Source organism: Eulemur rufifrons, chromosome 25, assembly GCF_041146395.1.
Source record: "Eulemur rufifrons isolate Redbay chromosome 25, OSU_ERuf_1, whole genome shotgun sequence".
Classification (NCBI taxonomy): Eukaryota; Metazoa; Chordata; class Mammalia; order Primates; family Lemuridae; genus Eulemur; species Eulemur rufifrons.
In genome coordinates, this window is record NC_091007.1 from 15,897,970 (window position 1) to 15,910,325 (window position 12,356).

At 41.9% G+C, this 12,356-nt stretch overlaps 1 protein-coding gene across 1 annotated transcript in view; it reads right to left on the bottom strand.

Annotated features, from left to right (window-relative positions):
• C25H10orf67 (chromosome 25 C10orf67 homolog) overlaps positions 1–12,356 on the bottom strand; it is an 87,954-nt gene that overhangs the window by 55,596 nt on the left and 20,002 nt on the right. The window contains exons 6-8 of the mRNA XM_069458848.1: positions 8,387–8,542; positions 2,043–2,190; positions 858–916 (exon numbers count right to left, since the gene is read on the bottom strand). Of these exons, the coding sequence (XP_069314949.1) occupies positions 858–916; positions 2,043–2,190; positions 8,387–8,542 (363 nt within the window). The remainder of the gene's footprint in view (positions 1–857; positions 917–2,042; positions 2,191–8,386; positions 8,543–12,356) is intronic.

A 12,356-nucleotide genomic window follows, 5' to 3' on the forward strand; every position in this document is an offset into this window, starting at 1 on the left:
TTTCATTTTGTCTCATTGTAATCAATTTTAACTTAAAAATGGATACGCAGTTCGGTTGCTGGGAAACATTTAGGCTTATTAGGAATACTTTGGGGAATGTGAATCTGCTTTTTCATCCCTCAATTTCATGAGCTCTAAACACATTCTCATTCTATTCATCACGCAAAGAGCCTATTTCAGTGTGTCGGGCACGGTGCTCAGCCCCAGGAATACACCAGAGACCGAGATTGTGCAGGCTCTGCCCTCGTGGAGCTTACCGTAGGGCAGGGAAGACCAACCACAGCAGCAAGGCGTTTGGGGGCTACAGCAGGGAAGCACAGAGCTCAGCAAGAATGAAACAGGGGTGCCTCGCTTGCACCGGAGGGCAAGAACTGCTAAGATCCTGCTGCCTTAGGTGCATTAGGAAATCTTGACTTTCATGATACCAAAAGAATTCCCTGCTCTAAATTAAGATTTACCAGATAACACAAACCCAGCTCATTCATGCATAGAAAAATGAACATCAACCAACATCTGATCCGAACATGAGACTGCTCATTCTTCATCATACAATTTTTTTCTACAATACCAAGCACATCTTTGGACTTCCCAGCGTCGTGTAACTTTTTTGGTTCCATACAGTCAACAAGTAGATGTTCAGTTGTCCTGAATAAAATAAGTATCTATACATCAATGAGTTTTCAAGACCAATTCCCTATTCATTAGTAGTCACTCTACCCAAATAGTGGACAGAGATTAAATATATAAATCAACTTTCCTCTGCGTCGTAAGGCACTCTGGACACAGTGTTATTTGGCCAATTATGCTGATAGTTCAATTGAAAAGAGTCATTTATCAATGTAAAAATGTTACAGTACCTTTTGAATAGTTCTATGATCCGTATCTGCCTTCTCTTTCAGAGTTATAACTTCATCTTCTGTAAACAAAAGGAAAGAGAGGCCAACCATGAAATTACAAGCTTATGGCCCCTGTATTCAGATGGCCTGCTTCAGGGCAGACCTCGAGCCACTGGCAGGCATGGTGGACGCAAGTCCTAGCAGGACTGTGACCTTCACAACTGCCCTTGACATTCACAGCCTTCTTCCTGCTGTTCAGACGGCTGGTCAGATAGGGATTAAGAAGTAAGTTCAAGATCCAAGTGTGGCTGAGGGCTAAAAGCTTTTCATCAATACTAGCAAGGGACATTTTGCTGTTAGTCACAGCCAATACAAAGTGCTTTAGCAGGTGGCACTTTATGACTCAATAAGAACAACCACAACCTGAAAAAGCCTTCCTAGACCACATCAGAGGAGAATGGAACCATACTGGCGTGGTATAATTTTATATTCAAGGGATACTATAATATATCCCACTTTGGGAATGTTTTACTATACATTTTTTATTGCCTGCTCATGGCTTTTTATACTGCAAATTAAGGACATTACGTAATTAACATAAATACAAAGATAACAGTTAAGTGAAACAATACTTTAAAGGACTCTAACTTGGGTGACGTAAATGCAATTTTCACCAATATTTATGGTATGAAAGAAGAGAGGCATAAAGTATACAAATGGAATTTTGTATTTAAATTTTGTATCAAAAATTGAAGATAATTAGTACGTGGTAGTGTATTTTTCTGCAGGGCTCTGTTTCTCTACAAAGCATATTCCAATATGTATTCTGAAGTATTTAAATGTTACCAAAGTTCAGATGATCAGTTAAGCATATAAAACAAATCAGTAAAAGTTTGTATCTGTTTATAATATTTCTAAGTGAAGTTGAGCACTGATTAGCACATTTTTGCAAAGGGCCAATGTTTGGCTTGAAAGAAAACACCCTGAGTTAGCACGAGCTGGCTTAGGAGTACAACTGTATATAACTATACCCTCTGTCCTAAGCAAGGAATGCTGTGTTCAGTGGAAAGCAAAAATGGCTACCCAATTGGTGTTTTCAATGCAGACAATCAAACACATGTACGCTTGGCAAAGCCAAACATAGTTAGGAATTTTACGAAGGGCCCAATGTGTAGATTTTTCTCCCAAGTGATTCCAAAATGTTACCTAGTTCTGAATTTTCTTTTATGTTGAGTCGGACTTCCTCCTCAAGCTCTGAAATGATTTGAAGCAGTCTCTCATTTTCCGCTCTGCACTCCAAATTTTCCTTTTCAAGGGTTGATTTTGTGGAGCTGGTGTCTCTGGCCAAAGAGCCCTGAAAGATGGGGAATTGCATATTCCTAAGCAGGGAGCCAGGCATTTAAATATGCAACGCCAGGACAATGCGGATACAGAAGAGCTATCATATAATTTTCTGAATTCTATTACACACTTATAATATGAATAGGAAAAAGGAAGGAGACGACATAGAGCTTACTGGAAGAAAGGCTACAGTACATTCTGCACAAAGACCCCAACACATGGGGACACTTTATTGACAGGAATAATGCATATCATATTGTTTGTGTGCCCTCATCATTCAGGTCAATTCATTATGGAGGCTGTGTCCGGGGAGGCAGCTGGGGCCCCTCCACCCACACGTCCCTCTGTGTGTGTCTGAAGTGCCGTCCGCCTGTAACTAGGCAGGCTGGGGAGCTCAGGACGGGCAGCGCCAGGGGGTGGCGAAGTGCATGGCGAAGGAGGGGGCCTTGTTGCCTTTGTGGCATTTCCCAGTGTCAGCTCTGCCAGTGTCAGGAGGAGCACATCACATGTCAAAGTGGTGACGTTTTCAGGCTGGGAGCCGCATGGAGCCCATCAGGCACACGGATATCCCCACAGTTGGTTTTCTGCTTGGCGGAGGAGCCACCCAGAGGCAATTCATATTCTGAACATTAACATGGCTTTGCATGCCTGTCACCCGAGGACTGTGCAGGCGTTTAATGCTATTGAAGACCTCGGTTTAAATCTCTATGCAAACAGTGATTACCTTGTAAGAAGGTTTCAGGATAACTTACAACAAAAGACTTTAAAGTTATAGTTTTAGGAAAGCAAACTCATTTACATTTTTATTATGTGCGTCTTTTGTTTAAATCTTGCCATGTCCATTATGGGAGAGGCTTTTTCTTACGCAATAGAAGCTTATTGGGACAGCTACTCTTTTTTTCTTCTTCTTCTTGTCTGTTTCAAAGCTATTGAAAACATCTGAATATACTCCCTTATGGTTGTCTAGATTTTACTGCCGCACATTTTTTTTGTAAAAAAATTAAGATGTAATAAGTTGAGGAAGCTGGTGCAGAAGTTTAGACATCACTGTGATAAAATATTAAACTGATTCTTCAGTCTTAACACATTAAAGAGTCATTATATTATTATGCCACAGATAGGAGATTCTACATGCCTTGCTTCAAAATTACTATAGACACTAAAAATGCTTTTGAACTTTAAAGTAATCTTCAGGTGAACTATAACTTATTCTTTTTGCAGTAATTTCATGACTGCAAGTAAATAAGAATAAAATCTACCCTCAAAACCAAAATCATTTCTCTCAATGTAGTGTTTTCTTTTTGGAACTATACTTTTATTTAACTTTACGGAGATGTGGAAGTAAATTATTAAAATGTTTTCCCCGTGATCATAATGTTTTGAAGGAAAAATAAGTGGTTGGAATGTTTTATAGTATGTTAATAAACTTAAGAAATAAGTGAATAAAATTATATATGGGATATTTATATATATCAGAGTTAACAGTATTTAAAATACGTTGTTAAATTTTGCACTAAGCTCAATTGCAAGTCTTCATGATTTTGATTCAGCATTTCATTTAAATTATTTGAGCCCAATTCATTCTTCACTGATGAGAAGTAACAAATCTAGTAAGTAGTTAATAAACAACAGTTTCCTTAATACAGGAAGAATCCCAGTCATTAATTTCTTGTCCCACGTTGTTCAATTTGAGACGATCACAGAATGCATTAACAGACTAACAGGATTTTTTTAAAACAAACGAACAAGCAAACAATCCTGGCCTTAATAGGCTTAAGCACACATTTCCTAACAGTGGCAGATTATGAACATCCACAGAGGATTACATAAGCCCCCATTATCATAAACTAGAGAAGAACCATTGAAATTAATCAGATGAAGTGTAAAATTTACAAGTGCTAGCAGCTAGTACCTAAATACGTTTTCCAAGAATCTCTTTGTATGAAAGCAGAACGCAAAGGAAACACATTAAATTTGAGGTTTTTGCTACACGTATCAATCCAGGGCCCCTGTTCCCGTGAGGTTAACCTTTAGCTCTGTCCCCACCATCTGTCAGCTGCGGGAACTGCAAGTAATTAACTATTCAGACGCCACAGCCATGAGGGCACTCATTAGCAAAATGAACAAAGGGGTAGTTCTGGGCTGCCACGGTCCTCTGTTACACTCTGAGTGGCAGGTTTTGTGGTGGTGTTCCTTCCGCCATCTGCCCACACTGCTAGTTTTGGCTCGCTTAAACCGCAAGACTTCTCTAAAATAAACTGCATTAAGAAAACCAGGTTAAGAAGGACGGAGATCATTGAAAGGCGGTTAACTGGGTATAGCTATTTAAAGCCACATTATGCTCTAGGAGAGATCGTGTGTGATCCACGATCATTGAGGAACTTTAAATTTATAAAGGAACTTGCCAATCTCAAGTTTTCCTATCATATTAGGAAAACTAGGAGTTCAGGTGGTGGCCTAGGTGCTATTTCTCTTGTGCATACTCGTAAGACATGCAAAGTTACTGTTGCCAGGTTTCAGAATCCCAAAGTGAATCTTGAAAGAATCATGTCTGAAAACAGGTGTTACCAAGAGCCAAAGTGTGATCTGTGGACCAGGAGCCTCAGTAGCACCTGGGAACTCATTGGAAATGCAGACTTCTCAGGCCCCGGCCGGGACTTACTATGTCAGAATCTGCATCTAACAAGATCTGCAGGTGATTCGTATGAGCGGTGAAGTCTGAGAGGTCCTGGTTCAGAGCAGTTTATGTGGTTTCTCGGCCATTTCGCTTCTGCAATACTGGCGTCTCATTCCGCAGGCTGCATGTACGGTACTTGGACATCTCAATTCGGTGCTGGGGGAGGGGTGGGGTTCTGATGCATGCCCATGACTTGCGACAGCCACAGAGAAGAGCAGGTGCTTTCCCAATGAGTGACAACCAGGAAAGTGGCACACCGGGGCAGCGCAGCCCTGCGGAGCTGCCACTCTTGAATGACAGCTCTGTTTCAGAGCTGCCGGCAACAAGCAGATCCGCGCACCAGTGGAGGGTGGGTGGGTGATGGCTGCGTGGTGCATTCGTGTCGGGGTAAGAAAGAAAAATGAAAAGTCTATTCAAAAATGCCAACTGCAATTGAAATTAAAACACATGCGTGCGCTCACACACATACACACACACACACACACAAACACGCACTCTGCCGGGCTAACCTCATTTATAAATTCTCAAGGGGATTAGTCAACGGACAGCCGGGAGAGCTGGAACTACAATGGTATGCAGCTGAGTCACACTGGTTTCCCACAGAATAAAACCTGAAAATCTTATCCCTGGAGTGAAGTTAGTTGCTCTTGGGAAAATTCAACATGGAGCATCTTCCCGCCTGTGCATGGCGCTTCTGTAGATGGAAGAGCCTCCTTTGCTGGCTTCCGTTCTGTCATAAATATAATTTAAACTAACTGTTTCTTAAACTTTCCTTTTGCTATTACATTCTTAGCACGTTTCTCTCAGAAGCAGAGCAGGAGAGACACCATGAGTGTTTATTAACTATAAAGCTATTTATGTAATTCGATTACCAGTGAGAATGAACTAGATAACTTCAGATAAACTAAACAAAGCTTGTTTATTTCAGGTTTCTTCAAGTTATTTCCATTGCTACTTTGACATTTTTAATTGTTTCTCCAAATTCTTTCAAAACTCATTCCCAATACTTGGCATCTCAAGGGGGGTTTTATGCCACTAGAGGGGGCAGTTGTATAAGACGAAATTTCAAATTAAAAAGATCATCTAGAATTTAAGCCGCAAGGAGTAAAGAGTTATAACTCTTACGTACCCATAATAATTAAAAGCAATTCAAAAAGACCAAAAAAGCATTTTCTGTAAGTTTGTTTGCTAGAACCCATGATCTGCTCTGTGGCGTGCGTGTCTGTGTTCCTGAAACGTACCCTAGTGTGCATTTCGTCACCTTCAACGGGGGGGGGGGGAGGCCAGAGCCACATGTTTTGTTGGGGTCCCTGGGAGGAACTTTATTCCCTGTTTATCAGAATGACCTCTCCTTCCTCAAACTGTGTTGCTTACAGAGATCCTAACGTGGTCTCCTCGGGGGTAAATTATAGTGGAATAACTAGGGTATCGTGGATGCCATCACGAGCCAGAGAACAGTCTCCCCTTGCTGGCCTCCTCCCAAAGACACCGCCCCTCCTCCTTCCTTCCCCAGAACGTCCAGACAGACCAGTTACCAGCTGAGAAAAACACTTAGAGGTGTAAACATTTCAGAGTGTAGGGAGTTCTCTTACCAAATTGGGGTATTCTCAACAGTCCAGATGTCTGTACGGTGAATTTCGTGGAACATAAACCAGATGGTTATAAGGACTTGTGCATTGCTTCATAATAACTAAAATATATACACTAATCTTTCTGCAAAGAACTCAAAGCAATTCACATTCCACACAGCAAGTATCCTTATCATAACTCTACCTTAGCGAGGCATGTAATCACTCCGCAATTCACAAATGGGAAACGAATGGATCAAAAATGCCTTGCTACATCTACACTGAATATCTTTGGCCAAGGCGGGATTAAAGGCTAAGTACTATAGTTTTTAATCTTTTCTATTAAATTATTTTCTCCAAAAAATGAAAGTTAAGTGTAGAAAGTTTTAAAAAAGTAAATGCAAAAAATTTATTAGATCTATGCTAAAGACACTACACTATATTGCTTAGAAGGTGCTCAGTTTTTTTTTCTAGAACATAAAGAATTCTAATAGATTAACAAAGTAAATGCTCCTTCAGCAGTTGGTAAACAAGGTCCTGTAGAATGCTTTGTGTTGAATTCATTATCTCTCATAATCCTCAAGTTTTAAATAAGAATACTAGCGTGGGACTTAGACAAACCATGGATTGTACTTAAAGGGACCAGCAACCCACAAGTGTTTCTTCCGAGTGTTGAGATTTTCACGTATAAATTCCCAGATTCTCCTGTGCCTATGTCAGTATTTCTATGTGTGTATATTCATATGTTTTTAAGTATCAATACATTATAACAAAATATAATAACATAATCTGTACACTACAGATTCATTACAACCTTTAATTCTCACTGTAGAGGATAAATATCCACTCCATATGTGGGCTTTGGATTCAGGTGGACCTTGGTTCACATGCCTTCTTTCCCATTTACTAGCTGTGTGTCTGTGGGGAAGTTACTTAACCACCCTGTTTCTGCTTCCTCACCTGTAAACCGAGCTGTGAGAACGAAAAGGCATACCACTGATGAAGCATCTGGTAGCTGTTAGTTGGTATTCAATAGATTTGTATTCCTTCCGAGTTCTGGCATCTCTGTTAGCCTTTCCTAATCATATGATCAGCGTCTTGTTCTTAGAACCTAATAATGAAACCCTCTCTAGCTCTGGACTACGATTGGCCCTGAGACACAGCTGGTGGCTCAGAGCTGACATGAGATGGAAATAAATTCACTCTCGGGATCCACACTTTCCAGAGCCCTTAAAATTCTCCTCGTTGGCAGGAGCCTGGGCTCTCCTCTCTGCTTTCTTGCTCCTGTCGGTGCTTTTTCTGAGCAGTAGAGATGCTCCCGGCTCCCATTGCAACTGGGAGAACTAAGGAGGAAAACCCCTTAACATTTGCCTTCTTGACGTTTTCATTGGAAGGTCATTCTGTTCCAAGTTGGCTTCCTGAAAGCTACGACTTAGAAAGATGAGCTTTGTGTCTTTCAAACTATCTTGACTGAAGAAAGGGTGGGAGTTTTCAGAATTACAACAAAAACCCACTTACGAACTCTTCTAGAGTAGGAAATTTTTTTGCAGTGGGAGGCTGGTTATTTTATTTCCATTATAAATAAAAGTTGAGAACAGTCACATCACTCCTATTCATATTATTATAGGTTTTCTAGAAAAGGCCACTGAGCAGAGAGAGAAGTGTTGGACTGGCTTATATTACAGAGAGGTACCCAGGATGAATCATTTGGGTTTCACTTATTCTTAATCCAAGCTTTTAGCGACTTATGACTCTATTTACACATATTAAAATTAATTATTCTTTGCCTTAGGACTTACAAATTTTGGACGGGGGAGGAGGGGAGGGGTAAGTTCACACCTAATGGGTACAATGCACGCTATCTGGGTGATGGACACACAACTTTGACTCAAACTGTTCAAAAGTAATTCATGTAAGCAAAACGTTTGTACCCTCGTAATATTCTGAAATAATAAAAAACTCACACGTCTTGGAAATCCATATTCTTCATATTGGTCTAGTTCTTCTTCTAACTCCTTAATAATGTCTTCTTTTTCTCTCAGTTTTCTTGACAAAATATTTATTTTGACAGTATTTGCATCTTGCAAAGCAATCACCTCTTCTTCGACCTCAAAGAATTGCTGAGGGCGGGGAGGGGAAGCAGTGTTAAAAATTAGACACTAAGCTAGCACCACCACAAACCATTTTGTGTTTTCTTTAAGCTACTGCTTTATGAAGTGGGTTATTTTTGTAGCTTGAATACAACTTTAGCAAACAGCTTTATACTGAAATATATGCTAAGGTATCATGTGAACTAGCACAGTATCATGCTATAAAACACATAGCATATTAGATTACTCTAATTGTATCAGCCACCCAAATAATAATAGTAGAGAGCAAGATGGTGGACATGGGCCCTCATGTATATTCCTCCCCAGCAACAAGAATTTGGCAGCTGTCTATGAAGAAAAGTGCCCCTGTGGGAGTTTGGGACCCAGGTAGGACATTGCAAAACCTTGGTGGAGCCCAGGACTGTCGGCAAGGGCAAGCTCACTGACTGTGCCACTTACAGACCCAGAAATGGCCTCATTCTTCCACTAGGCTGGAGTTTGAGAGAGTCTTGCCTGCTCAGGGATCCACCAAGAGTCATGCCCATCCATGCCCTTGGAGAAAGGCTTGGTGACCTGAGTTCCACAGCAGATCTTGCAATGGCTGTGTCACTCGGCTGCAGGCCCTGTCAACTGTGGTCTGAGTACAATTTTGCCCCCTCAGGGGCCTGCCCAAAGGTATGCCAGTCCATGCCCTCAGAGGCAGGCCCATCGACCTCAGGGATTCCTATTTTACTAAAATCATTACAACTCATAATTATCATTATTTATTTCGCTGCATGAATTTTTCCAAATTGCCCAGGGAAGGATTCCCCTAGAAGCTGACTCGTATGTCCTTCTGACATGTCCTCATCATTTTCTGAGCATTTCCTTGCTTCTGCTACAGCAAAGTATTATAGGTTCTTCCATTGTCCCTGTCACAGCCCTGGAGCTGTTGTCCATTTCTCCAAAAGAGCCCTGGTTTCTCTGAGTGCAGATGGCATTTAAAAACTAAGAGCTGAATGCTAGGTGTGCTCATTGCCATAAGGGGGTTATTGCCTCTGTGCCCTCTCCATAGACAGAATTAGAAAATATATAAATGTATGTAGCATGTACAGACCCACACATACACATGCACCTATATATTCACATATCTCTATCTATATCTGCGATGATTAGTTTTCTGTGTCAACTTAGCTAGGCATGGCGTCCAGATATTTGGTTGAATATCAGTCTAGATGCTGCTGGTATTTTTCAGATGAGATTAACATTTAAATTGTAGACTTTGAGTAAAGCAGATGACCCTTCGTACCTCCACTGCATGGGTGGGTCTCACCCGATCAGTTGAAGGCCTTCAGAGAAAAAGACTGAGAACCCCCAAGGAAGAAGAAATTCTGTCAGCAGATGGCCTTCACACTCAGCTATAATATCAACTCTTTCCTGGGCCCCAGCTGCTGGCCTGCACTGCACATTTTGGACTTGCCGCCACCCACAATTGTGTGAGCCAATTCCTTAAAATCTCTCCCCTCCCCTCCCCTATTCTCTCTCTCTCTCCCTATTGGCTCTGTTTCTCTGGAGAACGCTGATTAATACAATATCTGTATCTAAAGATGATAAGGCCATATCAGTACCTCCAACTCCAACCTAACACCAGTCCTTATCACAGCCTGTCTCCTTTCCGTGATACAAGCCCTGCCGTGGCAGTAAGAAAACGCTCCCATCATGCTCAGCGCACTGCACATGTGCTCATCCTGCCTTTCTGCAGTGTGGCCCTCCCGACCACACTGCCCCACCCAGCGCTCGGCTGTGACGCGGGGAATGGGAAGGGAAAGGAGGTAGGAACATGTCTTTGATCTCTTAATTCACAAAGACAAGAGAATGTCATTTTGGACTTCCCTTTGGTCTTGCAAGAAAAATTAACATTTGCACCTTCATTTCCTCTTTGGCATTTGAAAGTAGAAAAGGGTTTATATTCAAACTTGGGGCATAACTGTGCCATTAGCTTTTTATTATTAGAGTAATTTTATAATGTCATTTGACCTCATGTGCAAAACCTCTTGATAGACGATATTGGATGGCACCACTGGACATGACCTGGGGTGAGAATAGACTAGGAAGTCAAGTTTCAGCTTTGGGTACAAAGTGACTGTTATCAGGGTTCTCCAGACAAACAGAACTGGTAGGATACAGGTATAAATATAGATGTAGATAGATAGATATGAGGTGGCTATCAGGGGAATTGGCTCACGTGATCATGGAGGTGAGAAGTCCCATGAGGCACCATCTGCAAGGCAGAGACCCAGAGGAGCCAGTGGCATGGCTTGGTCCAAGTCTGAAGGCCTGAGAACCACGAGGGCCATTGATGCAAGTCTCAGAGTCCAAAGGCTGCAGAACTTGGAATCCTAACGTCTAGGCGTAGGAGAAGATGGATGTACCAGTCCCAGTAGACAGAGAGAGAGAGAGCAAATTTGCTTTTCTTTTGCTTTTTTGTTCTATCCAAACCCTCAGCTGATGGACAGTGTCTGCCTTCATCGGGTGAGGGTGAAACTTTCTTACTCAGTCCCCTGATTATAATGTCAATCTCTTCTGGAAACACTCTCACAGACATACCCAGAAATGCAGTTGACCCTTGGGTAGGGGTTAGGGGTGCCAAAGCCCTGCACAGTCAAAAATCCACATACAACTCTTGACTCCCCCCAAACCTAACTACCACTAGCCTACTGTTGGCCAGAAGCCTTACTGATAACATAAAGAGTCAATTGACTCATATTTTGTACATTTCATGTATATATACTGTATTCTTACAATAAAGTAAGCCAGAGAAGAAAATGTTGTTAAGAAAAATCATAAGAAAGGGAAAATATATTAACCATTCATTAAGTGGAAGTGGATCATCATAAAGGTCTTTACTCTTGTCATCTTCATGTTGAGCAGGCTGAGGAGGAAGAGGAAGAGGAGGAGTCTCAGGAGTGGCAGAGGCAGAAGAAAATCCACATACAAGTGGACCCACACAGTTCAAATCCGTGTTGTTCAAGGGTCAATCGTGATACTTTACTAACTATCTGGGTATCCATTAATCCAGTCAAGTTGACCCTGAAAATTAACTATCACAGTGACCTTGGAGCTAAATGTAAATAAAATAATGCATCCTTCTAACCCAATGCAGAGTCTTCTAGGGAGCCACTGGACTCAGGACCCCCAGAGAAGCAGTGGTTGGTCTTGGGGGCTGCATCACGAAGGTGGTAGCAGGGCAGATGGACGATCTCCTCTGCGCCAGGGTACAGACACACCCCTGGTTAATCACAGGCTAAATGGTTAAGTTCACTGTGTTAAGAGAAGATGAAAATCCAGTGAGTGTTGCTTCCTCCCATGCGGCGAGTGACATCCTTTAATGTAACAGTCTTGCCTTCTCTCCATGAAATTATTCACCTTGGAATTATTCACCTTGAAAGAAGACATTTGGTCATATGTTGGCCAAGCCCTTCCTGTCCCCCTTTTCCTCTGGGGCAAGTGCTGCAGGAGCACACGCTCTGCCCTGGCAGGAAGAGACAGCCTGTGCCCACCGCTGCCCAGTTCTGGGGTTTAACGTCAGGTACCTGCCACTTTCTCCAGCACCTGCTTTATCAAGCAAACAGGTCACCTCCATCTTACATCTTCTCAACGTTATTTTCAACCTGTCTAGAACTTTTGTGGGGAAGTAGGGTATTATTTATTGAGTCTCATAAACGCTCCAACAATTTCTATCTTTCAAAGTTGCAAATCTAAGCATGTCATTAAAACTGCTTGGGGGACCGGGCATGGTGGCTCACACCTGTAATCCTAGCATTCTGGGAGGCCGAGGCGGGAGGATTGCTTGAGGCCAGGAGTT